This window comes from Numida meleagris, chromosome 1 (assembly GCF_002078875.1).
Source record: "Numida meleagris isolate 19003 breed g44 Domestic line chromosome 1, NumMel1.0, whole genome shotgun sequence".
Lineage (NCBI taxonomy): Eukaryota > Metazoa > Chordata > Aves > Galliformes > Numididae > Numida > Numida meleagris.
The window spans coordinates 124,163,880-124,189,397 of NC_034409.1; the positions used below are offsets into that span (position 1 = coordinate 124,163,880).

The window sequence follows — 25,518 nt, forward strand, 5'->3', positions numbered from 1 at the left end:
GTGGTCAGATGCTGGAGTGGGCTGCCCAGGGAGGTGGTGGAGTCACCAACACTGGAGGTGTTCAAGGAACATTCAGACATTGTGTTGAGGGACATGGTTTAGTGAGAACTACTGGCAACAGGTGGATGGTTGGACTGGATGATCTTGTAGGTCTTTTCCAGCCTTGGTGATTCTATGATTCTATGATAAAGGCCATAGGTATTTTATGTCTTCTCTCACTTCCAACAAAAGAGGTATGAGTCTGTGTCTAGGAGATTTCTCACAAATGTTGGGTAAGGGTTCATTTAAGGGATAGATTTTGGGGTAAGGTGAGACACAAAGGGGTCTAAATTAAAATTAAAATACAATTGCACGGCATCTACAATTGCAGCTTAAAAAAACAACACCAACTTAGCAAAACAGTTAAATACTGCCTATCCAAATGAAAGAACCATCAGGGACAACTGAACTGCTGGGAGGCCTACCTACAGGGTGAGAGAGCACTTCCCTCCAACATCGCTTTGGCAGAGAACCTCAAAGCAGCATACATCTTCAGGTCAATGTGGCACCTTGGGAGCATGAGATAGCTACCATCATGTCTGCTTCATCTGCCGGGGTTTTGACCTGTAAGCAGTGATCCTGATGACTAAAACTGAGTTATCTGCGTGGAAAAAAAATTAAGGTGGAAAGGCTGGTGAAGGAAAGTTGCAGCTTTCCCTCACAACTACTCAGTAACAACCAGTTGGTGGTGTATGTTGGAAGGGTCTCCTTATTTTCAGGAACACTGGCTTGTTTCTTGAACTTCAGAAAGAAAGATAAAAAAAGGAACTAGAGTAACACTCCAGCCCTTAAGAGAAACTCATTTGATGTTTATACACCGCTGCTTTATTCCTTCCCCACAAACACTTTTATGCAGATTTGAGGCTATTTACAGCTCCAGTTCCAATCCAGCAGTAGTTGTACCCCTGTGAATCCCCACATGGGCAAAACTTTGTGGGAAAACACTGTCTACAACATCAAAACGGGAGCAACTCCCCAGTCCTCTCAGTAAGCGGCATCCAAGAGGACTAACAAACAAACAAAACTTCTAAACAAGAAAAGGACAAGCAGAAAATAGGACTTCCCTTGTTTAAAAAAATAATAAAAAAAAAAGTTTCTTGTTTCTTTAAGCGGTCCCTCGGTGCCGCAGCCCGCGGGCCGTCCCGCGGCGCCTGCCCTACACCTCGAGCGGCAGTGCCCGTGGGCGCCCGTTGGAGCTGGGCAGAGCAGCACAGCACGCAACGGCCCAGCACGCCGGCTCCGACCGCCTGGCCCCGCGGCAGTACCGCTCCCTGCTCTCCGTCAGCCCCGACTGCCGCGCTTGCGCCGCCGCCGCCACACGCGGGGCTCGGCTGCTGTGGCCTCGCCATGTCGGCTTCCTCCTGCTCCTCCACGGCCGCGCTGCGGCCGGTCACTCACCTCATCTTTGACATGGACGGCCTGTTGCTGGGTGTGTAGCCTTCGCCCCCCTCCCCTGCAGCTTCCCGGCCGCGCGCTACACGGCTCTGTGAAGGGCTGAAGGCAGCGGTGGGTAGCCCCGAACGCGCCGCCCCTCCGCCCAGGCGCCTCCCGGGCCGCGGGAAGCGGGGCCGAACAAGCGGGGCCGAACGGCCGGGCTGTCCTCGGCAGCCGCTCATTGCCGGCCTCCTCGGCGGGCAGGCGGCCAGCGCGCTCCGGGCAGCCTGACTGAAGGGATTAACGCAACAGGAAACGATGTTTTCTTCCTTCTCCCACCACCCCCTGTTTTTTGAGGCTGCATTCTGCCTGACTGTAAAGCTTTAGAAAGCAGAGGGTGCTTGCCCTTAAATTCAGCGTGGATGCGGGGAGAGAGGTTGAGGGAGTAGCCTGGGGTTAAGGTTCTGCGTTGAGAGCAGGGAGCAGGTTTGCGGTTATTGGAGGAAGCTAAGGGCAGTGAGGCTGCCCCGTCTCGGGAGGCCTGCGGGGCAGCCGGGGGTAGCGAGTCCACCATGCGAAGGGTTGCTTTTGCTGTGCAAGGTCAATGAGAGCATCCTTTAGGCCCCAAGTATTTAAAGCAGTTGCTGTTCCCGGCGAAAGTCTGGAAATCACTCATGCTATCATCGCCCAAATTTTGTATTAGGACTTGATACGGATCTGAGGGATGATCCTGAAGGAGTCTGAAATCTGTCAGCTCTGTGCTACATCTGGATTGGGGTTTGGGGGTTTGGATAGTCAGTGTAGCCTTTGTGTTTACTTTTAGCTGCTTGCTGAATCAGGGCCTTGTGCTCTGTGCTTCCTGTAGAATCATGGAATGGTTTTGAAGTAGTTGCTATGTATCACAGTAGAGGAAGCACCTTTGGAGGTGGGTGAATTCTTAAAAAGTGGTATGTTGATGCAAAACTCAGATTGTTGAAGTTTGTAGAAAGACTGCTGTGAAGTCTAATGAGTTGTGTTTCCAAGAAATGTCTGGCTTTTTTCCTTCCTTTCCATGTGTAAAGGATTAACAGAATTACTTTGTTTCTAACAAATGATACCTTCTCCATCTTTCATCTGGTTATAGTAGGGTGAAAGTCATTAGTTTATTATTGTTTAAAACAAAAATGGGTTTGTTCCTATTACCAGGAATAGTTACAAGCAACCTTTGGTTTCTTTCAGTTTGCGCCATCTGCAGTCTCAATACAGTGTGCAAAACACTGATTAAGATGAGTTGTTTCAGTTTCATCTTCTGTGTAACTTCTGGAATCTCAAGTAGTCTGAGAATGTGTTGCTTTATCTAGAAGCAATTATTTTAATTTAATTTTTACCTAGAAGCTTCAGAAAACTTTTGTTGTTGTTGTTACTGTTGGTTTTTAGTGTAATTTCACATAGTACTCACCTGAGTAGGTCTGTCTGTGTAAGCAATAAAAATATTTAGGCCTTGGTGATATGAATGCATAAGAATTCTAGATCAGTTTTAAGTGAACTTATTATGCACGAGTATTTAAAGGACGGGTAAGTTAGCACTGGATGATATTCTGGGATCTAAAGACTTTTTTTTCCACAGAGAGTACCCTGTCTGTATTTAGAAATTACCTTTCTGTAACATATCAAACAGGGAGGGGAGGAAGATTCTGAATCATGTTTAGTTCTCCAGACTCCTGGGGTGCGTACATTTAAGAAGCATTAAAAATGTTCTAAATTGTGAATTATGCCTCATGCTGGGAAAGTAAATTACAAAGGATCCACAGTTCTCAACCTAAGTTTGCCAAGATTGAGGCACTCAAGGTATAAACCTGCTCCTTGCTGTTATTAAATCTGCCTGTTTAAGGTACAGTACCAGATAAATACTTTGTCATTTTCTGGATGAAGAGTTTATACATGCTGATAAAATTTATTTTTATCCATATAAATGGGACGTCATGCACTGCTAAAATATTTATTATGTCATGTTTCTCCTCCCCTAGTTACTCTTAGGCTGCACTGTGGATGTAATTTATTTCATTTACAAAGTTACGTAGAAAGAATGTGTTGTATTCTAGTAATCTTTCAGCTGTGATGAAAGCCATAATTGTGTGTAAAGTCAAACTGAAAATACTCTTCAGTGTCTTCCAGTACAGAGACATAAAAGGGATGCCACCCTGACGATTTTCACAACATAAACGTCCTTTCAGGAAACTTGTACATTTCAGCCTCTAAATGCTTTTGACCATGTTTAGAGGTCTGTGTGACTAAGTTCTGTCACAACTTTAACATAATTTTTATAATGACCCGTACGAAGCAGAAGGCAGTCAGCAGACTGCTTTGACTTCCCCAAGATGGGGAAGTCTTCCTGACTTCCCCCAGGAGGAGGCTGAAGGGAGACCTTACTGCTCTCTTGAAATACTTGAAAGGTGATTGCAGTGAGAGTGGAGTTGGTCTCTTCTCACTGGTGACAGGACAAGGAGAAATGGCCTCAAAGGTGCCGGGTGAGGTTTAGGTTGGATATCAGGAAAAACTTATTTACAGAAAAGGTTGTTAACCACTGGAACGGGCTCCCCAGGGAGATGATTGAGTCACCACCCTGAATGTGTTTAAAATCCTCTTGGATATGGTGCTCAGAGACATGATTTAGTGGTGAGTTGTTAGAGTAGTATGGTTAGGTTGGGGTTGGACTTAATGATCTTGAAGGTCTTTTCCAACTTAAACAATTCTATTGTTCGATGATTCTATAAGATTCTTTACGCTTTAATAAATTTGGGGTAATTTTGGGAAAGGAATGAAATACGGGATACATGTGCTAGGTATTTTCTGCCTATCCATCTACTGTGAATGTTCTTAATGAGAGAAGTGGTATATTGATGTAAAGCTATAAATGTATGTGAGAAATAAAATACCAATCCTTAATTTTCCTATGAAATTTTTGTGTTACATAGTAATTATTGAAGGTGGTATAATAAATTACATGTTTCTGGAATCCACAGAATGTCAGGGATTGGAAGGGACCTCAGAAGATCATCTAGTCCAATCCCCCTGCAGGAGCAGGAACGCTTAGGTTAGGTCACACAGGATTGTGTCCAGGTGGGTTTTGAATGTCTCCGGAGAAGGAGACCCCACAACAAACCATTGACATCTGCATGAATTACTTCTTTTGAAAAACTATGTTTTCTATAATGGATGTCTAAAACTAAATTTTTGTAACTTTTTCAAGTGCTTTCATAACTGGTTGCTCTTATCAGAAGCTGAAGCTTTAAATATTGCAATTATTTTCGCTCCGAAGTAGTATGTGAAAATATATATCTGTTACTGGAAGTTTTCATTTAAATTTCTCTGATTCTATAAAACAAATATTAATGGATCTATATACAATGACAAATTGAACATTGAAGTGATCTAATGTAATGTTCTTGCTTTCTGTAGCTGACATGCGCTTCTGATTGAAGTATAACATAGGAAAGTTTGTAAGGTATTTACAAATTTGCATAACTGTGAGTGTTAAATGAAGTCTGAGGTGCTCATTTGACTTGATTTGACTTTAGAAACAATCCCAGTGTTCTACTGTAGAACCTGCATCCATATACTTTATGTGGCTAAAGCTAGGCCCAGTGTTGCTGAGTCTAATCTTCTGTGACTTTAACTCCCCCATCACTTTAACATAATTGACTCTGATTAAGTTGTCCTTGAGTCCCACCTTGATACATCAGCTTACCTTCAACAGAGAAATTTTGGTTCCTGAACTGTCTCTGGTTGTTTTGGAGTCCTGTATCATTCTTTGAAGCGTTACTTAACACCCTTTTTTCAGCACTTATAACCAATGTGGTCCCTTTGCCTGCAGTTTTCTCTTTTTGGATTACCTTCTTTTTCCCCTTGAGCTGTTGGATGACATCTTTTTTTTGTTCATCATTCCAGCTGCTGTTGCCAGGAAATTAAAACACTGGAAAACAGCGCTGTCACTTAGTAAATAAAATATGTGAACAGCACTGGTAGACAGCTTGTTACTGAATAGGTAAAATTAATCAAAGGATTTTTTTTTTTTTTTTTTGTAGGAAACTCCAGCAGTGCATGAGCTGTTACAGAATAGACAGTGTGTGTACTAGTATAGTAGAGTTACATCTTTCATGTTTATAGATATGCGGAAAGATTTACTTACGTAGTTTAAAAGTGGTGCTCGCTTCACTGTATAGTATAACCCCAGAGGAACAGGAATAACTACATTTTATTTTTTTATATACTGCTGAACATTTATTTATTTATTTATTTCAAATCATTACTTTTGTAGCTCAAAATTGCTACTTGCTTTCCTATAACACAGGAGTTTGAATCCTGAAAGTAAATGCTTAGAATTTGCATAGTAGGTTTTTTTTCTTGCTTTATTCCTTTACTACAAGAGACTACTGATCTAACTCCTAAAACAAAGTATAATTAAAACTTTTAAACTTCTGTACATACTGTACAGAGTTGGCTAGCTAAAATAAAAATCACAACAGAACAGAGAACATTAGTTAGAGATCTTTGGTACCTAATTGAACACTTTTGATATAGTTGCACTGCATACTATCTGATACTGGCATTTTAGCATATTGTAAAAATATGCAAATTATTGCTGAATGAAGAGAAAATCTATTGCATCTATACAAAGTATACAACAAGAGTAAGGCCCTCTAGGATCTCTCTACTTGCTGCTGAGGTTGTCTTTTGAGCTACAAGTATTTTAATTATGTAATTGTAGACAATAGCTTTTCAGTGTCAGGTGTCATCCTTCAGAGACTTCAAATGATAACGTTGTGTTTGGTATTTCTCAAAACTGAGTGCCTAGTTTGTTACAGTAAAGGACTCCAGCGAGACAAAAGAATACCGCATGGAATTGTGGCTAACTGAAAAATGAAAGTGACGCAAATTTTAAGGTGACTGCTGCAGGTATTTCTGAAAACTTAGCAGATAAATGGAATGAAGAATTACAGGGGAGCCACACAGTTTTTCAAAATGTTTAGCATCTTCTGTAGCTGGAAAAAAAAGCCCCACTGTATTGTTGTGACACAGGAAAAGATAACTTGCACGAATTAGGAACATTCTGATTACACTGTAGATGCTTTTAATGACAATTGTGGGGTAGCTGAAATGTATAGAACTTTCCAGAAATTTGTGCTGAAGGAGGAGAAACCTAAATGATTTTTTTAAAATCTTTTTTTGACTTGTTGGCATAGGAAGTCAGATGATGGAAATAAAACTATTGCCTAGCTAATACATTTAAGAAGGGTTTTCTTTTCATAGAATGTTGGTTCACCTCCTGTGTGAAGTTTGTATGGCTTACGCTGAAAGTGAATTTCACTTTGGGAAACAGCTCATATGTAGTAGGCGGCAACCGAAGGTACGGGATGGGACGCGCTAGGACCTCCCCTGCCCCAGAGGTTGTGGGTGTAGACGAAGCGAACAAAGAGATAAGGGAGATAAGGAAGGATATATAAGACTTTGTAACGGGGCAATAAACTCCATTTTGCCGCTCATCATATTGGTGTGTGCACGCGTCAGGATGGCCAGGGACTAGGTGTTAGTCCTTGCAAACAGGGTGCAGTTTACGAACGGAATATCTGGTGCTGAGTAGTCAGCACTCATACAAGAGACAGGAGACTGCTGAATTAACAGCACAAACACTGCAAAAATTCATGAACAAGTGCGCTGTGGTTAGTGATGGAAAAATAAGCAAGACACAAGATGGTTGTCAATATGCAGAAGCTGCAAGCTCCAGTAATAAATAAAAGGAATCAAAATGGTCATTTAAGCATAAGTATGATTTAGTTAGCATTGTCAAAACATTGCAGGATGACTCATGATTAGAATAGCAAAAGCTATATGGTTGTATCTGATGCAGAAGCTACTACTGAAAGGAAAAAGACATGAGGATAAAAATCCATGTTTTCATATTCAGGAATTATGTTATTTATGCTCCTGAAGTAGTGTAATAGTAGGACAATATATTTAACAAGACAATTCAAAAAAAAACTATGCCATTTCCTTTGTTTTGAGAAAAACAAATGAGGTAACTTTTACTGAATCACGAAGATACACTGGAGTTATCCTTTAGAAGAACAATAAATAACTAAAAGACAGCGTAACATACTTAGGATCAAGTAGTGTGCTTTAAAAGAACTGAAAATAGGCATTACTGAGCTGTTAATATCTGGTGACAAACGCACTAGGCATGCTTCAGCAGACTGCAAAATGTAAACAAATCTTCTTCTAAAATAAATGAATATAGATATTTATGCATATAAATCTAAACAGAAATGCTGTTAACTACAGGATAGTGAATCTGATGATTAATCTATTGTGATACAATTGTTGATCAAGGAGCTGAGATATAAAAAATTAAAGGGATTTGATGTAATTAAATCTAAATAACCTGGTGCTGTAGACACCAGCTCTTGTCTAACTACCTGTTTTCCTTATGAGATCACAAATTTTGTTGATAAAAATTTTAATTGTTGTGCAGGAAGTAATTCAGGTGTTAACATTCTCTGTGGTATAACGTGACGCTTCACAATGCTTTTTTGAGTAAATGTGAATGATACAGGTTCGCTGCAGACTTAAATGTTAAGACAAGTCATTAAGGACCTGTTTTTTAGTAGAACCCTGCAAGTATATTTTGACCCTATGTTTTTGTTGTTGTTGTTTTGTTTGGTTTTTAAACAAATATAAAATTGAAAGATAAGAGCTAGTAGACTGATGAATGCTGAATAGAGTAGGTATATGTATGAAAGCAAACACTTGGTCAAGATTAGAAGTTCTGAACCTTGAATTCCTAGTAAGTTTTCAGTAATGAGGAGATGCTCTCCTGGACTATATGTACTGGGAGGGAAATACAAAAGCAGATGCTTTAGAGTTAGAAGGGTTAGCTTGGTACTTGCTAATGAGCAAGTGTTGTAACCCTTTAAATCATGGAAAGTGAGCATTTACTCAGAATAAAGCTAATAAAAGACACAGATAAGACACTAAAGCTCAGGAGAAAGATTTGTGTTGTTCATCAGCATTTCATGTTATTGCCTATTTCAGTATTGTTGGTACATACCTAAATAAGGAAGAGAAATTTTTAGACTTACGCCTTGTTGGATTTTTTGCACGTGGTTCTTTTTTTCCTTCTCTTCTCAGAATGTGAGTGGATGATGATAGTCCAATACAAATCAACTTTTCCCATCCTTCACATCTTAAAACTCTTTGGCTCATCTAAGTTGGGAGACCCAGCTGCAAGCATAAACTATGCCTTGACCTGTGTTGGAGAGGAACTTGTCACACCAGGCTTTGACTCTCCAATTTCACTGAAAAGAAATTCAGGCATATGCAACAGGTACCAGAACATTCCACCAGGTCACTGGGTTGAAATTTTGGTAAACAAGAACACAAAGGAGATTAAATGTTGTATTTGATCTGGATCTAGGTTTCTAGGGAGCTGAAAATATTTTAACCTGGAAATTACGTTTTGTACAAACGATGTGTATAATATTCACCTATCCTAACTGATAATTAGGAAAACTGCTGTAAAAATGTTTCTTAGTTTTGTACTTTGAACTAAAGTTAAACTAGCATGCACAGAACATAATACTTTAGTACACAAAATTTAATTATATATTTATTTTTGTTATTTTTTTGTTAGAAGTAATCACAGCCTCACGTAAATTATTAACCTTGCCAGTGAAACAGCTTCCTTACATTAGATAAGCCAGCATATTCAAGCAGATGTAAGAGATTGTTTCTTAAACAACTTAGTTTTGCAAGATACCATTACCATAACTTTAAATCAGGATGTCCTCCACATGGTGTTCTGACCATTTGCAGAAGGGCAAGGACTACTTTAGGCAACCGGAATCAGTTTTCTCCTTTTTCAGCCACCATCTCATTAGCATGGAGAGGGTGTTGGGATTCTCATATGCCACTTCTTAGCAATTCGTGCATTGCTAGTCATACAGGGAATCTGATCTGTAGGGTAGTTGTAATTAACTTGCAGCTGAATTCATTACAGTGCTATGAGATCCACAAGAGTTTTGGCATTTTTTTCTTTCTTTCCAGCATTACCTGACCATTGTCACAAGGTTGGAAGTCAAAAGTTTACTCTCACTTTCATTTCATTGCACAAGTTGCCTAGGAGATCTCTATTATAAGAAAACTGGTAAGAGCTCCATGCTGGAGTTTGCTTATGTGCATGCTGTCTATTATTTTACAGTGTGAATGGAAGGTTAAAACAGCTTCCTATTTCTTCTGCATCAGAGCAAATAGCACCAATTCAGCTAAACATCAGTCCTCTCTAGATTGTCCACTATTATGGCTTAAGTGCAGGAATTAATCTTCTTGGGCTATATACTGGCAATCTTGTAAGCCTATTTCCTGCTTCCAGATAGTGGAAACTTTCTTGCCATTCTCAGTTTTCACCTGAGTTTGGGAAACAAAGAAGGAAACAAAAATACTCTCTTGCCTCTATGTTCTGTATTTGTATCTTGCTTCAAAAGCAATGTAATTAAGGATATTGTTAGGTTAATTCATATATGGTTAATGAGCAAATTATGAAGATGCGTAAAACAGCTCCTCATTTGAGAATTAGCTAACCATAAGTAGAACAGAAGAGGTTTGTCACGTATCTGAAAGCTAACATTTTCATTTAACTGCCACAAGAATTTTGGCAAAAACGTAACAAATGTGCTGTCGTAGAGTCTAACTTTTATTATTTCCATGATTGATTTGCATATTGTCCATTCACCTTTGTCTGTTGTTTGTGTTTGGAATTAACCAGAATTGGAACTCAGTCCAGCATCTGTTGAATAGGGTTTTTTCATTTCTGTAATGGTTACTGCATATCAAAATGCATTGAGCAGCATTAGTAATGATCTTCTTTTTCTCCCTGAAGAATTGAGTGCGGTGCTCCCAAGCTGAAATACTCGTGACTTGATTTTAATATTACACATAAATTACACAAAAATTCAATGCTGTTCTGGTGCTTATTTATTTTAGTTGTGTCAGACTCAGAACATTTGGTTTTAAAAGGAAAAAAACCCAACATGTTAAATATATAAATCCCAAGAGATTTCAAATTTTTTGTGTTAATAATGTGACACACATCCAATTCTTTCCGAGGACCTTTATCAAGTGTAGAGGTATGTTTTGGAGGTGCTGAGAATCTAAATGTTCTGGTTAGTGATTTTAAAAATGCACTCAGCAGTTTGACCACTTATGAAAGTTAGTCTCTTTCTGTGCCTTAGTGCAGATTTTGGAGTCTGTTTGGAGGTGATAAGGTTTTATATTTGTTAGCTACGTACACTGTTTTGTGTATAAAGTTTCAATTATTTTGCTTTGAATGTAAATAATAAGGTGCTGTAAATGGAATATAATTTTGCACAAAGAAAAGGTGCATAGAATTTTCCCTTTCAGTAACACTATTTCCACTTGCCACACTCCAATTTCCTTTTTATCTGAGGAAAAAAGATGTTAACAAATTTGGATTTGTTATTCTACAAAGTGACAACAGTTACACAGGATGCCATCTTGGGCCCAGCTCTGCAGCTCTTGTTCTGACTACTTGCAATTCATTTGTGTAGACTTGTTCTAAGTTAACTAATTGAACTCTCAAGAGTCTAATTTTTAGCGACATCTTAATTTGTCTGTGTAGAGCAATTTACCAGCCAAATTCTACTCTTGAGTTCTGTTGGTATATTTTTCCCAAGAGGCAATTTTAATCTTGAATACTTGCTTTTGTACTTAGAGAGTTCTTTTGAGGTGTTTATTTTTAACTATTTTTAACTTTTTTTCTTAATTGGTAATAGATTGCTAATGGTGATGTTAATTCGCACAAGATGATCGTTGTTCTTTTAATGATGGGGTACTATACTAACTAACGATGCAAAAGCAATTAGGCTAAATATCTCCTCTTTTCAAGCTTAGTATATGTTACTTTTATTGCGAAAAACTAGTTTTTGTGTGGATAGTATAGAGATAGCTCATACTTGTTGCTGCTTTTGTTCTGTTTCTGTACCTCTCTGTATTGATCATAATTTTTTTCACAACGCTACTGAGATGCATTTAATCAAGAATGTTCTTGTATCTTATAATGATTCTAACAGAAATTCCTGACCTTGATTTTTTTTCCTTTCCGTTTACCATAATGATGATGATTATAATAACGCCCCTATTCTTAAATCACTGCTGACCTTTATTAGGATATTTTTGGCACTTAAAATAGGTTGATTATCTCCTATCTATTTATGTCATTTTTTACTTGCTTCAGTAACTGATAAAGAATGTCAGTTTCAAGTGGCTTATTATACTAACAATTTTTTCATCCTATTTTACTTCTTGAAGGGTTGTACACTTGTTGACAGTATCAATAATTGCTACCTCTGTGTACGCTTCCATTATTCTGCAGCTTATCATTATTTTTAATTCCTCTTATATCACCATTTTCCATAGTAGTTTGGCAATAAATCTGATTCTGTAATTTGGGAGAACTTTAAGTAGACATTGTTCTTTCCCAGGTATGGTTTTGCTGTTTTTATGGATAATAGTTTGTTTTAAAAAATGTAATCTTACTCCCTCTTCCCTTTTAAGACATATGAAGTATTTTTTTTTTCTAAGTCGTCAAATAAGTCCTCTAAGTCTCGCTTTAATACTTTCCTTTGGGCACCAGTTACATATAATCACTGCATATATTATCTTTTTCTTCTACTGTTGGTTTTCCTGTCTGCTGTGCTTATGAGTGGCTCTACTTGTATGGATAACACAAGAAAACCCATTTTATTACTTGTCAGTTTAGTCTTTCTATCTGCTATCCGTAGGAATTTATTCATGACCTTTGTCACTGTGAAATATGTACAGTGTGATAAAGTGTCTAGTTGTCTCAGCTCATTAATACTCGTTCTCTGACCTGATGTAATAGTTCCAGTAGCCCTTGTATAACCTTTGCTCTCTGAAGGTACTTGCTGGTCCTGTGCTTGCAGGTTCTGAACTGATCGGGTTTGCTGCCAAGCAATTAATGTTTGCTGCTGAACACTGATCATCTGCTCTGCATAAATATTAGTTAATTTAGGTTCTCTTTCACAGCATGACTGTGCACTGCAAATTGCCCACTCATGTCAGAGCATCTTTTTGGACACTGCCTTTGAAACTTGTTCTGTTTTATCAATCCATGTGGGTGTAAACTGTCACATATTCAAAACTATAGGCCTTATTTGGTTAGAGACCAGTCATCAGGGGAAGTGTCTTTCTTAGTTTATGGATTGTTATGAATTTGACATTTTCATTCACGAACATCTCTAGGGAAAAGAATAAAGCATTACACTAATATTCAGAGAAGAATGAATGAAAGATTATGTCTGTTTCATGAAAAAAATGGGATTACATTACAGTGTTCCAGAAGGGCTGAAGTAGTGGAAATTAGTGGCTTTAAGGTGAACCATGAATGCACTGAGATACAATTCCATTTTAATAAATTGCAGTGTGGTCAAGAGTTTTTTGTGTTTTGTTTTTTTTTTTATAAGTAAGGAAGTTTTTGTAATTTATGTACAGAAAGCTTCCTTTAGCCCCCTATCTCTTCAGGATGGGAGAGTAGGTCCTACAGCATGACTGTAAAGTGACATAACTTCTGCTTCAAGACCATTGCTGCAAAAAATTACACCACATGAAATAATGGGTCTTTATGCTAAGACTTAACCCTCCTATAGCATTATATTGGACTAATAAAAAGTACTTTGCTTTTTGATTCTGTGGAGATGGAGCTACAAAGAGCGTGTAGCAGTGCAATAAATTTTTAGTTTTTAAAAATTAAAAAGAATATTTCATAGGAAATATATCTCAGGAAAATGAAAATACTTGAGCCACTAAGGTATTGCAACAGATCCAATTTCTACTTCAATGCCTAATGAATTGATATTGTTGTTTTATATAGTTTTTAATTTAAACTTCAGTTTTTGGGAATGAAGAATAAAGAGCAAGAGGTAGCACTGTTATTCTGGTATGTCTCTTCTTGTGTGTCCTAGAACTCTCAAATTTTTATCTGGCAGTTGATTGCAAATTGCACATTATTGTAATATTTAGTTTGTAAAAATATTTGAGTCACCATTGACTTTGCTTAATTTTCTCTTTATCATGGCTTTGCCTGTTTTCAAAAAGGAACTGAACTTGTCTGTTTTTTTGGAACCTGTTACGGAGAGCAGGTTATTAGTATGTGTCCTTGGAAATGCCGTAGAAGGAAAAAGGAAAAACTGAAGCTTTAGTTTAAGACTCTGAACAGTCCTAATGGGAAAGCTTTCTGGAACCTTCTGTAGCACCATAATTGCTGTGAAGATCATTCTTTTTCTGTGTGAAACAAGGTGGTGGAGAGTGGAAGCTGTCTATGCATAGGCTGGGCAAGACTTGGCATATGTCTTGAGTGCTACTAGGTCCCAGGGTTCAGAAGTAGCCTATGAGTTCCAGAAGATATACATTGAACCCGTGTGTGTTGGCTGTATTAACATATCAGAGTTTATCTCAATACATATGTGTGTACGCATACATTGCAAATATACTTTCTGTGGTAGTCTTTGTGTGACAACTAGGTCTCTTTGAAAACTTCTGAACTTTGATGGCATTTTGGGAAGTATAGCATTGGGGCTTCTTTTATTTTTCCTTTTATATTTTTCCAGACTGTTCTCTCATTCTACAGTTATCATTGTTTGAATAAATTATGTTAGTATTGTTTTTATCTCACATTTGTTTCGTAAACAGAGGGAATTCTATTAAGTGTTCATCACAGTATTGACCTTTCTGTATTTGCTAAATTATAGAGAGAGATCTGGACAGGCTGGATCTCTGGGCTGAAGCCAATGGGATGAGGTTCAACAAGACCAAGTGTCAGGTCCTGCACTTTGGCCGCAACAACCCCAGGCAACGCTACAGGCTTGGGGCAGAGTGGCTGGAAGGTTGTGTGGAGGAAACGGACCTGGGGGTATTGGTCGATGCTCGGCTGAGCATGAGCCAGCAGTGTGCCCAGGTGGCCAAGAAGGCCAATGGCATCCTGGCTTGTATCAGAAATAGTGTTGCGAGTAGGAGTAGGGAAGTCATTGTCCCTCTGTACTCAGCCCTGGTGAGACTGCACCTCGAGTACTGTGTCCAGTTTTGGGCCCCTCACTGCAAAAAAGACATGGAGGCCCTGGAGCGTGTTCAGAGGGGGCAACAAAGCTGGTGAGGGGTCTGGAGCACAGGCCTTATGAGGAGCGGCTGAGGAAGCTGAGATTGTTCAGTCTGGAGGAGGCTCAGGGGGGACATTATTGCTCTCTCTAACTACCTGAAGGGAGGTTGTAGTGAGCTGGGGCTCAGCCTCTTCTCTCTCGTAACTAGTGACAGGATGAGGGGGAATGGCTTCAAGTTGCGCCAGGGGTGATTTAGGCTGGACATTAGGAAATACTACTTTTCTGAAAGAGTGGTCAGGCGCTGGAACGGGCTGCCCAGGGAGGTGGTTGAGTCACCGTCCCTGGAGGTGTTCAAGAAACATTTAGATATAGTGTTGAGAGACATGGTTTAGTGGGGTTATTGGTGGTAGGTGGATGGTTGGACTGGATGATCTTGTAGGTCTTTTCCAACCTAGCTAATTCTATGATTCTGTTCTATGATTCTATAGCTAGGCATCCAATGTAAATTTGTTTCACAAAATTTAGAATCTTTCAAACAGTGTTCTAGATAGGAAATTTACAGTGTTTCACAGAAATTTACAGTGCCTAGAGAAAGCTTTAGAAATATAGGGGATGTCCTTTCATGCACATGTTTTATGAATGCAAAAGAGAGGATATATTTCATTCAAAAAATGTATTAAGGTAATGAGTGACTTCTCAGTAACTTTGAAACTGCAAAGAGAAATGCCTTAAAAGGTATGTCAAAACTTTCCTGAAGAAATCTCTTTCCATAAATGAGAGTTAACAATAAAATTGAATTCTATAATTCTACATTTTACACCTTGGTTTTCCTTAGTCACTGCTCTAGGCTCTAAGGGTTTACATTTCAGAATCTGTGTACCTGGTACCTCTCTGCATTATACTAGCTAGATCTGCCCTCTACATACCACCCTCCCCTCACCCCGCCTTGCCAACACCCAACAGTTGTGAAAGATGCTTAAATGAGTGGTGGTGTTTTTTCCTCTCTTCTCTTCTTGTTACTCTAGTTAATTGAGAAAAGTCTATATGATCTAATCAATTTCTACTAACAGGGAAAAAGAAAATCCATACTGTAAGATTTACAGCAAAACCATGGAATTTATTCCAGTATTTATCCATGTCCATTTCTAGTCTTGTAGTTATAACATGAAATAGATTGACATTTTCTTTTTCTTTCTTCTTGCAGATTTCATGGGACTAAAATAAATGTTCCTTTTTGATCCAGCTATATCTGTATTTATATGTGGAGGTTGTCAGGATGCGTTTTTCCCTCTGTGTACTCATCAGTAGAGATCGTTTACCTTTCACTTGCAGTTCTTACAGTATCTTGCATACTGAAATTGTTAGCTTTTCCTTTATATTATATATGAATGTTCAAGAAATTATATTTAGTGAGTGTTTTAACCTTATTTTTAAGTATATCAAAATAATTATATTAAAAAATAAAAATATAAATAAAAAATAAAAATACTTCCAGTGTACATTATCTCTTTTGGGACTGGATCCCACATTTTCTTTCCTCCTATTTCTTCAAAGCAGTCTTCTTGTGCTATGAATAGCTGAATGGCTGATAGTAAATTTATATGTTGGCCTGATACTTTGCTTCTGTTTAATCATATCTTACATGCCTGCAGGAGTCAGACTTGGAATAGTAGACTCAAGAGATCTTTGTTGGAACTGTTTTGTAATAATGTGACTGGAAAACTGTTTTATTACAGTGTTTGAAAACTACTTCCAATGAAGACAGAGAAGGCTAATAGAAAAAATATTTTGGAACATCTGAGATTTCTTGTAGTAGAAAACTACAGAGATCTGTATTTCGTTGTTATCATTAGAATTGAAAGATAAAAGCATCAGCTCTTTAGAACAGAATGGAACAAAGATTTGTAGGTAATTCTTCTATTAATGATTTCTAGCTGTCGTTTTTTTCCCACGCCATTTCAGGTGTTCATCAGAAAGGTTAAATTTTTTCCACATTTTCTTAAACTTCTCACCACTTGCTAAGTGTGAAGCTACCTGCCTTGCACTTCAGACGCAATTTGTTCATTTATCAGCAGAATTATAGCAAATTGTTGCTATGGAGCAAAGAATTCTTGTTTAGTAAATCTAATTTCAGGTTAGTTACTATAGAATTGGAAATGCCTACATTATTTGAGGTATTTATATTTACAAAAAATGAGTTTGTTTCTTGCTTGTGCCATTATACCTTAATTGATTCAGTAGATTTGTTGCTAATTCTGAACAATGAGAGAAAGACTACTGGATATTTTCCTGTTGTTTTTTTTTTTTTCCCTTTACCTTTTGGTTAGAAGGAAGGAAGATGGGGCTACTTTTGGAAGGAAAGCAGAAATTATGTTGATGTATTTACTGAGCTCATACTTTGGCAGCCTGTGTTCTGTGAGTGTAGTAGGACTAAGCACACCCCAGTGACGTAACTCCTGCTTCAGGCATATTAAAGATAAACCACAGGAGAGTGAAACTGCTTGTTAATTAAGATAAAAAACTTTGATCTCTGCTTACAGAACTGAGATAGAAGGAAAGAGAGATTGAGTAAAACAGGAATGACAGCTAGTCCAGTCCAGAATATCTGTTTTTATTTTTAGCACATTAACCACATGGAAGAAAGAAATGATGGGCTACAGTTTCTTGCAGTCTTTGAGTCTCTGAACAGGTATTTTTTATTTCATTTAGTAGGATACACAGCAGTGTTTTTTGTAACTCTAAGCTGTCACATTCAAAACACAGTCATAACATAACATTTCCATTATGCCCAGAACCATTCCGTACTAAAATAAGAATCAGCCTCTTCCCTCTGAGCTGGCTGAAATATAACCTTAATAGTTTCTGTCAGAGCATCTTCTCCCAGCTTCGTATTTCTCCTATAGTCCTCATGTGAATTGGGTTCACCAAGGTGCTAGCAAGGTTCTCTGGCTGCAACCTTTTGTAATCACTGTATTCTTTCAGGATGGTAGTGTGGATGTTTTTTATGTCTTTTTATAAAGCATCCATGGTATTGTTATTTTTTCCATGTTTTAAACAAGCTGGAAGAAGTTAGGTTAAATGAATTTTAATGTTTGAAGATCTTATGCTAGTTTACAGGTATAATGTGCCATAAAATGTCATAATACTGGCCCAGTTTTGTGCAAAAACAGGACATCAAAGGAGAATCTGTTCTTAGTCATGTCCTCTCTGCTGAGAAATGCCACTCTAGAAAAGGTTTAAAATCTAAAATATTTTATGTGGAAGTTGAGGCTGGTCCAGTGTATCCACATTTTGGTACCTGATGTGCGCTAAATTTGAAGTCTCTCTAAAGGCACTTCTGCTAAAATAGAATTATTTTTGTGTGCAGTGGAGGTATATTGATGCTTTTTTTTTTTCCCCAAATGGGGATCCCTGAAGTGGCTTCAGACTGAGCTGGTTTTAATCCGTTTCACAGGTAATTTGCATTTGATGCTTAATTTTGAAAGTGTCTCCTCCATATCTTACAGGAACTGTAGTTCATGCCTCACATTTGTTTCTGTTGCTCAGTCTTCCAAATCAGTCTGCATCTTCCATATTAAGTAGCGACTACGTATGATGGGAGATGGAGTTCGTGGACAGACCATATAATCTAGTGCACAATTTTCACAGTTGAAGCCTAACTCAAAACAAGTTTATCCACTTAAAAAGGAGTAATATATTCACTGTTAGTATTTATTAGTATCATCGGGCAGACTTCATCATATATGCAGAGAGTCTAAAGACTTCCAGCAAAATTTCGAATATGTATTGGAAAGAAAACTATACAGCACTTTAGCAGCAGGCCATGGGCTGTCCTGAGAATGATTGTATGAATTTTCATGAAGAAAATAAAAGGAATTCTATTAAATGTTTGTTATTGCATACTGAATTCTAGAGGTGGCAATTTACTGGAGAATATTCCTACAAAAGAATACTGATGCAGTTTGACTGCAGTTGAATAGCAGAAGGTCTTCATTTCCTGGGAGTAGGAAAAGTTCCTCTTGCAATACAAGGTATCCTCAGCACACAGCATAGGTTGGTTTGCAGATAGTGTTTGAGCTCAGAAAGCTCGGAAACACAAAAGCATTTAGGTATCTGTCTATCAGTGGGTTCAGTGAGACTTACTTGGCCAAAAAAGCTTTTAAAAACTATAAGTTTTTAATTCATGTGAATTATAAAGCATCTGATTATAGTGTAAAATAAATTGAAGTCTTTGGTAGTTGTGTACTTCTATCCAAGGTGCTAGGAAGTAAAAAAAAAATAGCTGATAAACAGTGGACTGTCATGACTGTTGGTTTAACTTTGCATGGTCCTGCTGTAGGCTGCCTGCTGTCCTTGGAGTCTGCTAAGATACGCCTCTCGTTTACCAGGAGTCTGGAGAAGAGAAAAGGGGAAAACACTTGCTGTCACCATGTAAGACTGCTGTGTGGTAATGGCCCTAGATTCCAATCCTCAGCCTCCCGTGTAGGAGGCAGGGGTTGTAGTCACAGAATTTCAGAGAGCCCTCTGGGATGTCTGGGTAAAATTCCACATGTTGTTAGAAGTACCTTTAACTGGTACCTGTAGAATGATTTTTGAGGTTTCATCTGTGATTTTCAGACAAAAAGTGATTTCAGCTCATGAAATGTAATTTTCGGTTTCCTCTGTCACACCTACCACATGATTTGTTCATATGTGCATCATTTATTAATACTCCTTCTGGTTAAGGTTAGAAGTTCTTAGCAGACTGCTTTTAGAGAGATAATGTGATCAGGTCTTGCACTATTTCTCAAACTTTCCCCTAAACTGTAGGCAGCCAGCCAAGATCAAATGTCCTCTCTTGGAAAATCAAGCACATTGATGATGATTGGTTTTCTCTTCTTAACTATTACCACCACAAAGAAATTACTCCATCAGCTGTTTTATTTCAAGTTTTTTAGATGCTCTTGAGCGGAAGGAAGAGATTAGCTTTATTAATCTCTAGTCCTTTACACATCCCTTGTGGCAGTATATTTTTGACACATTGCTGCAATTAAGTTTAGAACATTGTTCAAGCTACACTGGAAAAATATTTTTCTTTTCTATTAAAGTTACTCTGTCTTTTGAAGTCTTTCCACTATTTAGGAAATGGGCTTTTGGGGCAGTATTCCAGAGAGTGATTTAGAAAGACGTAACACTGGAAGTGAAACACGTTGAATTCCCAACTCACCTAAGTCTTTATATATATGTACTTTTTCTGGGCAAGCAAAACCTTCCTGATAATAAGGAAATTGGTATTTGGAGAGAATGTGGTGTGCTGAAGATAATTTTTTTTTTTTTTTTTCCTGGAGGGAGGAATAAAGTTTTCTGACTCTTTTCCCCTCTCCTTCAGACTCCTTTTTCCATTGTTTTCTGCTTCAGGTTGTGAGTTAAACAAAAAAAAATTCTGGGATATTTGTTCAGGGAAGGTTATATTATAGCTTTTCCTGGAGAAAGTACGTCTTAATTAACAAGATTTATTTGGTTTTTCATCTGCTAACTTCAGTAATATAGCAACCCTTTATCTACCTTGCATAGTAGTTTTATCCAGGTGCCTCGGAGCATCTCACTTCAAAGTAACTTTTAAAATTCCATTTTGTGTTCTCAAAGACAGTACTGTGGTCATGTGTTGTCAGTAATGTATCAGGAAGAAGATAAAACCCCTATTTAAACGTGATATAAGCTGTTCTTCCAGGAGCTAGTGATTGCTCCTCTGGATGAGAGTAATCCTTGTATAATACTGTTGCCATATTATAGTTGTTCATATGCTAATGAGAGTATAACTGTTTGTGACTTGTCACATACATCTTTAAAATCCATGGCTCTACTAGCTGTAGATTTAGCCCTAACAAGCAGATATAGGCACCATGTCAACTGTTGTTTTCACGGTCTTTTTTTTTTTTTTTCTTTTTTTTCAATGTTTAAGGGCCTTCAGGAATGCCTAAGAGCATATCACAGTTTCTATGTATCAATAGCTTTTCTACTTTTAAACTAATTAGGTGTTGTCACACAATTTATACTTAATAAGTATAGTTTTAAATGTTTTTAATTAAGTAATATATATTGTCTGCTATATCAAATTGGGTTCCCTTGTTTACTTGAACTGAAATACAGATTTATCTTTACTTTATCATGTGCTCTGCTGTACTGGTGGTGGAATATTTTTTTTTACAGCTCCATATTAGGAAACTATTTGCGTGGCTTATTCTCAAACCATTTTTTTCAGTTCCCTGTGGCATTAAAAAGAAGGGTAAGGCGCATATGTAAATACAAGATTGCATTAAGATATCTGCTTTATTAATGCAAACTAAGAGTCTTTTGAATTTATTCAGAAGCTTCTTCCCCACCCCAAAGAAGTAAAATATTTCCTTGCATACAAAATGAGAAATTGACTTCCTCTTTAGCTCCATAGAAGAATTCTCCCAGTAGTATAAGCCCAGAGGGGCAAATATATGATGCTTGTTTGGGAACAGTTCTATGCAGCTAATATTTTTTGGATACTAAACTTACTTTCCTTTTAAGCCTGTTACCAATAACTTGAATTCATGGTAAGATGTGTCATATCAGAGGAGGACAAGCAGACTGACAGTTCTTGAACTGAGTTAGCCAGTAGCAGTGTGTTTCCTTGGACTTAGTGAAGCAATCACTGTGTAGCATATTGGAATATCTTGGAATATACTTCTATTAATATTCCAGTACAACATAAGTAATAGATTTGCAAAAATTAAAGCCCCGAAACAGACTTCCTGCTCTCTACTAAAATGAATAATGGATCATTTCAATGATTTTGCTGTAAGTGCTAATCAAAAATATAATGATTTGCAAATCATTGCTCAAATCAGAGCAGTAATTTTAATTTTCAGCAATTATAGTCATTACATTTTCTTTATCTTCCAGAAATTACAGTTTATCAGTTATGTAAAATGGTTTACTGAATAAACTGTTCCTTATGATTTTGAAGCAGCTACTAGTTGGTGCTTGCTAGTTATTTTAATATAGCTTTAAGTAACGATAAGATAAACTTATTAGTACTTATGAAAGTCGATCAGTTCAAAGGTATAAGACTTGAATACTGTAGTAGAATTTTATTTGACTGATTCCATGAGCCAGATGCATTTGGATTCAGCCTGGCTGACTGTGGACATCAACACCCCATGCCTTGAAATTGAGGCATGGCTCAAACTGTTTGATTGAGCACACATAGAAGTGGTGTTTATTTCTTTCTGTGACAGTGTCTGAAATGATTGCCTCTGTATGGTGACAAATTTAGGTTTCATTTTTTTCATAAGTTCATTTGGAAGGAATGGGGGGAACAATATAGCGAAGATTAGAACATTCTTGTTCCTTGTATCCTCAGGAGGCCCTCTTTGCTAAGGTCTTTCAACCCATAACCCTTTGTGCCCTTAAGTCAACAGGCTCTAGGTTGATTTGGATTCACTGGCTGTCACTCATCTAAGTTTTATTGTTTAAAAGGCAGCTGTTGCCTTTAAAACACATCTCCCTCCCCCACATCAGTTTGTGTGTGTATAATATACACACATCATATTTAACAAAAATCTCTTGAGGTGTTAGAGAAGTAGGCTTAGATCCTAAGGATAGATTGAAAGGTTGAATCTCATTTTCTGGACTAGTGCTGTAACTACTACGCTATTGTGCAGAAAGCAATTTCTGTTGCCTGTGTTTCTCATCCAACCTCTTGCTAAGCTGCTGTAAGTGATTCTGAGGTCAGCTGTTAAACTGCTGTTTTCTTCAGCTTTTAGACATCGCCAGTAGCTGCAGTCTTGCATTTTTAAACTAGTTCTCTGGGTGATGCACGGATGAATGGAAAGGTGTTGGAAGGGAACTGCAAGACAAATTACAAGACAGTTGTCTACTAAAGATTATTTAAAAATAAAAATCTTAATTCTTCTTTCCCCTTTTATTGGTTGTTTTGCTAACTCAGGAGCTTTCATCTCTAATTCTTCAGTTGTTCTGGATAGTTTGAGCTCAGTTTTGCACTTTCAGACTTGTTCCAGTGTTAGTTGTATAGCTGCTTGATGGTTTTGGCATTGTTTATGCTGCTTTTGTCTGTCTTCTTTGACTGCTAAAACCTTAAGGGGAAAGGTTCAGATTCCAGCTGAAAGATATTGTAAGTGATAGAAAAAGAATGGGGAATGAATTATACACCATGTTTATTCAGTGAAATAAACTATTGCTACTTCAGTGACTGGTTTTTATAATGCTGTTGAATTTTTTTTATGTTTTAGTAAACTGCCATTTTAGTAATTTTTTTTTTGAGATGGAACTGTAATTAATAAACTTTTTGTGGATAGTACCTTGAATTACTTTTTGGTTTAAGAGGATGTCTTACTCCCTTCTAAGTTTGTTGTTCACAGGCTGTTGGTTTACTACTCTTTTTTTCCTGCTTATCAAAAGCACCAATAGGATCTTGCAAGGTTTGTGGATACTTGCATAAATTTTATCTTGGCAGTCACATTTCATAAACTCTGTGATAGTCCACATACCATTTGGAAATGTGGTCTGTCTCTGTTTCATATTCACATCCACAGTTATATGGACTTTTCAGGGACTGATCCACTTTTGTGATCAAACAAGCAAAGCGCATGTTCTACTTGTGGGAGAGGTATTGCAGAGCAGTGGGTTTGATGATGAATCTCTTTGGAACGTAGGGCCTTACTAAGAGACATTTGTTCCCTAGCTTTTACGCAGTGCTGCAGCAATTGTGCTCCTGAGTCTCATGGATTTGGCACAATTCAGCTGTCAGTGAGCTGAGCAGCTCTACCTTTCATAGGCTGGAGAGGGAACAGGACTGTGAGTTCATGATTTTGCATGTCAGTGTAGGTGGGCATGAAACTTGGAGGATTACTGATTGAGTTTTGCAAGTGATAATTGATGTGGTGAAATTAGTCTTTCTTTTGGGAAATCTGTCACTATTTTGGTTTTGCCATTACTACATTCATATCCAGTGTTCTTTCCCACTTCCGCTGATATACTGGGAGAAAAAAAAAAACACACATCAAGGCCTGTGCTACCTTATATTCAGAAATGACAGAAAATATAAATATGCCTCTATTATTTCTATAACTCCATGAGTAGAAGAACAATCTAACATACTTTTTTGAATGTTCATTCCCCCACCATTTCAACAACTGCACAGATTTGTTTGCAAGTAAGCGCTTGATACTGTGCTAATTGTAACCAAGTTGCAAAAAGCACAGTAAACACTTCCACTTCTATAATTATATTATGGTTTATAATTATATTTTGTGCCATAAATGAACATTTGTATGGGTTCATACGTTGTTGCATATCCTCTGGGGTTTAAAGGAACATTGTGAAATACTAATAGGAAAGCAAAATCATAGTAATATGTGTGAATTCATTTAGTGTTGATGACAAAATCTCATGAGATTTTCTCATATAGGGGCCAAAATTGTGGTAAGAATAACTGTTCATGTTTGAATTTGCTTTAACTGAATACCAAAGATGATTATCTTCTGCACACAAATTAAAATCTGCTTCATGACTATAGACATATTAAACCTTTTGTTGGAATTAAAATTTTCTCTTTACTTAAGAAGCTCTCTCTCCTCCATCAAAATAAAAATCTTGGAAATTTTAGTTGGGATCTGATTTTGACTTACTAGAAAGTATTGAATTCATAGGATTGAAATTCTGTTTAGACATCTAGCTTAAATCATACATATATTGCATCAAGGAAACTTGTTATAAAGATTGGATGGGTTATTCAAACTCAAAACCAATAGCTAAGATGAACTTGTGTAAACTTATACTAACTTTATTTCCTTGATAAACTAGAGATTATTTTAGATTTGTAATAGAATTATTTGCATAAATTCAGAAGTCATGCAAAAAAAAATTAAGTTCCCTATTCATTTATGAAGTCATTATCTTCTGTCTTAAGCCATCTTGTATAAGTAAGCAGTGCTAAAGCTAAGGTTTAGGTACTGAATTGATGACTGCTGTACCCTTAACCTAGATAGGTCTGCATTTCTAATTCTGACCCTGCAGTGATTAGAACAACTCATACACCCACGTCTTTCACTGTGGTCTGATGCCAAGTGACCTACAGACTTTTCTGAATGCATGCCAACATAATTTTTTTTTTACTAAATCACAAACTGAGCAATCCAGCACCTATGTCATTCTTGTCACTTTACTTGTATTTGTTGTGATTGTACACACTGTAAACAGTATCAGGCTGCCTGTGCTTTTTATATCGGACAATTGCTATAAAAATGACTGCAAGATGATACGTGGCTGGGGAATGCATGTCACTCATCCACAGTGAACTGTGATTAGTGAATGAGCAGTATGTCATGCTGATGATGTCTGTGTAAAAGATGCACCAAGGAGTGAGAACTGGAAAGATTAAGAATATTTTGAAAGGCAGAAGACAATAAAGCTGAAGTTAATACATTTACTGCCAATTTCAGGGGCTAAGAAATCCTGCTTTTACTTTCTCCTGTTGGAACAGACCACAGCTACGTGTGTCCTGCAGTGTTCTCGATAAGTATTCCTGATGTGAGCTAGCAGCTGGGGTCAAATTCAGTTTTATAAACAAATGTGTTTATTACCATTTGGGATGCTGTACAGCACCTGGCTAAGCCTCCAGCTGCTCTTGCAGTCTGGTGTGAGCCCCATGGAGATTCTTTTTTTTAATATTGGCTGTATGGGTGTCTTGGACATATTAAGATACCAGTAGATGCCTACGTTTAAGCACTTGAATTTCTAATTCCTCATAGTTGTTTTATTTTGTTGATGTTTTATCTGTGTGCATTAGATTTCTTATTGAAGATTTACAGTGGTTTGAAATGACGGATTCTGACTGTAATTAAACTCTGGTAAATCAGCTGTTGTGGATTATATCTTGTTTCAGTTGGGGGGAAAACCTAGCCTAGCTCGT

At 37.6% G+C, this 25,518-nt stretch overlaps 2 protein-coding genes across 10 annotated transcripts in view; one reads left to right on the forward strand and one right to left on the reverse strand.

Annotated features, from left to right (window-relative positions):
- STS (steroid sulfatase) overlaps positions 1 to 3,281 on the reverse strand; it is a 113,488-nt gene extending 110,207 nt beyond the window's left edge. For 2 of the 9 annotated variants that reach the window (XM_021411070.1, XM_021411032.1), the window contains exon 1: positions 1,438 to 3,281. The gene's annotated coding sequence lies outside the window, so the exon portion shown is untranslated. Of the gene's footprint in view, positions 1 to 464; positions 641 to 1,437 lie in introns of all 9 variants that reach the window. The other 7 variants (XM_021411024.1, XM_021411041.1, XM_021411016.1 and 4 more) reach the window with 7 other exon arrangements.
- Positions 1,143 to 25,518, forward strand: part of PUDP (pseudouridine 5'-phosphatase) — a 70,560-nt gene continuing 46,184 nt past the window's right edge. Inside the window, exon 1 of the mRNA XM_021411091.1 lies at positions 1,143 to 1,468. Within this exon, the coding sequence (XP_021266766.1) occupies positions 1,387 to 1,468 (82 nt within the window). The 5' untranslated portion in view covers positions 1,143 to 1,386. The remainder of the gene's footprint in view (positions 1,469 to 25,518) is intronic.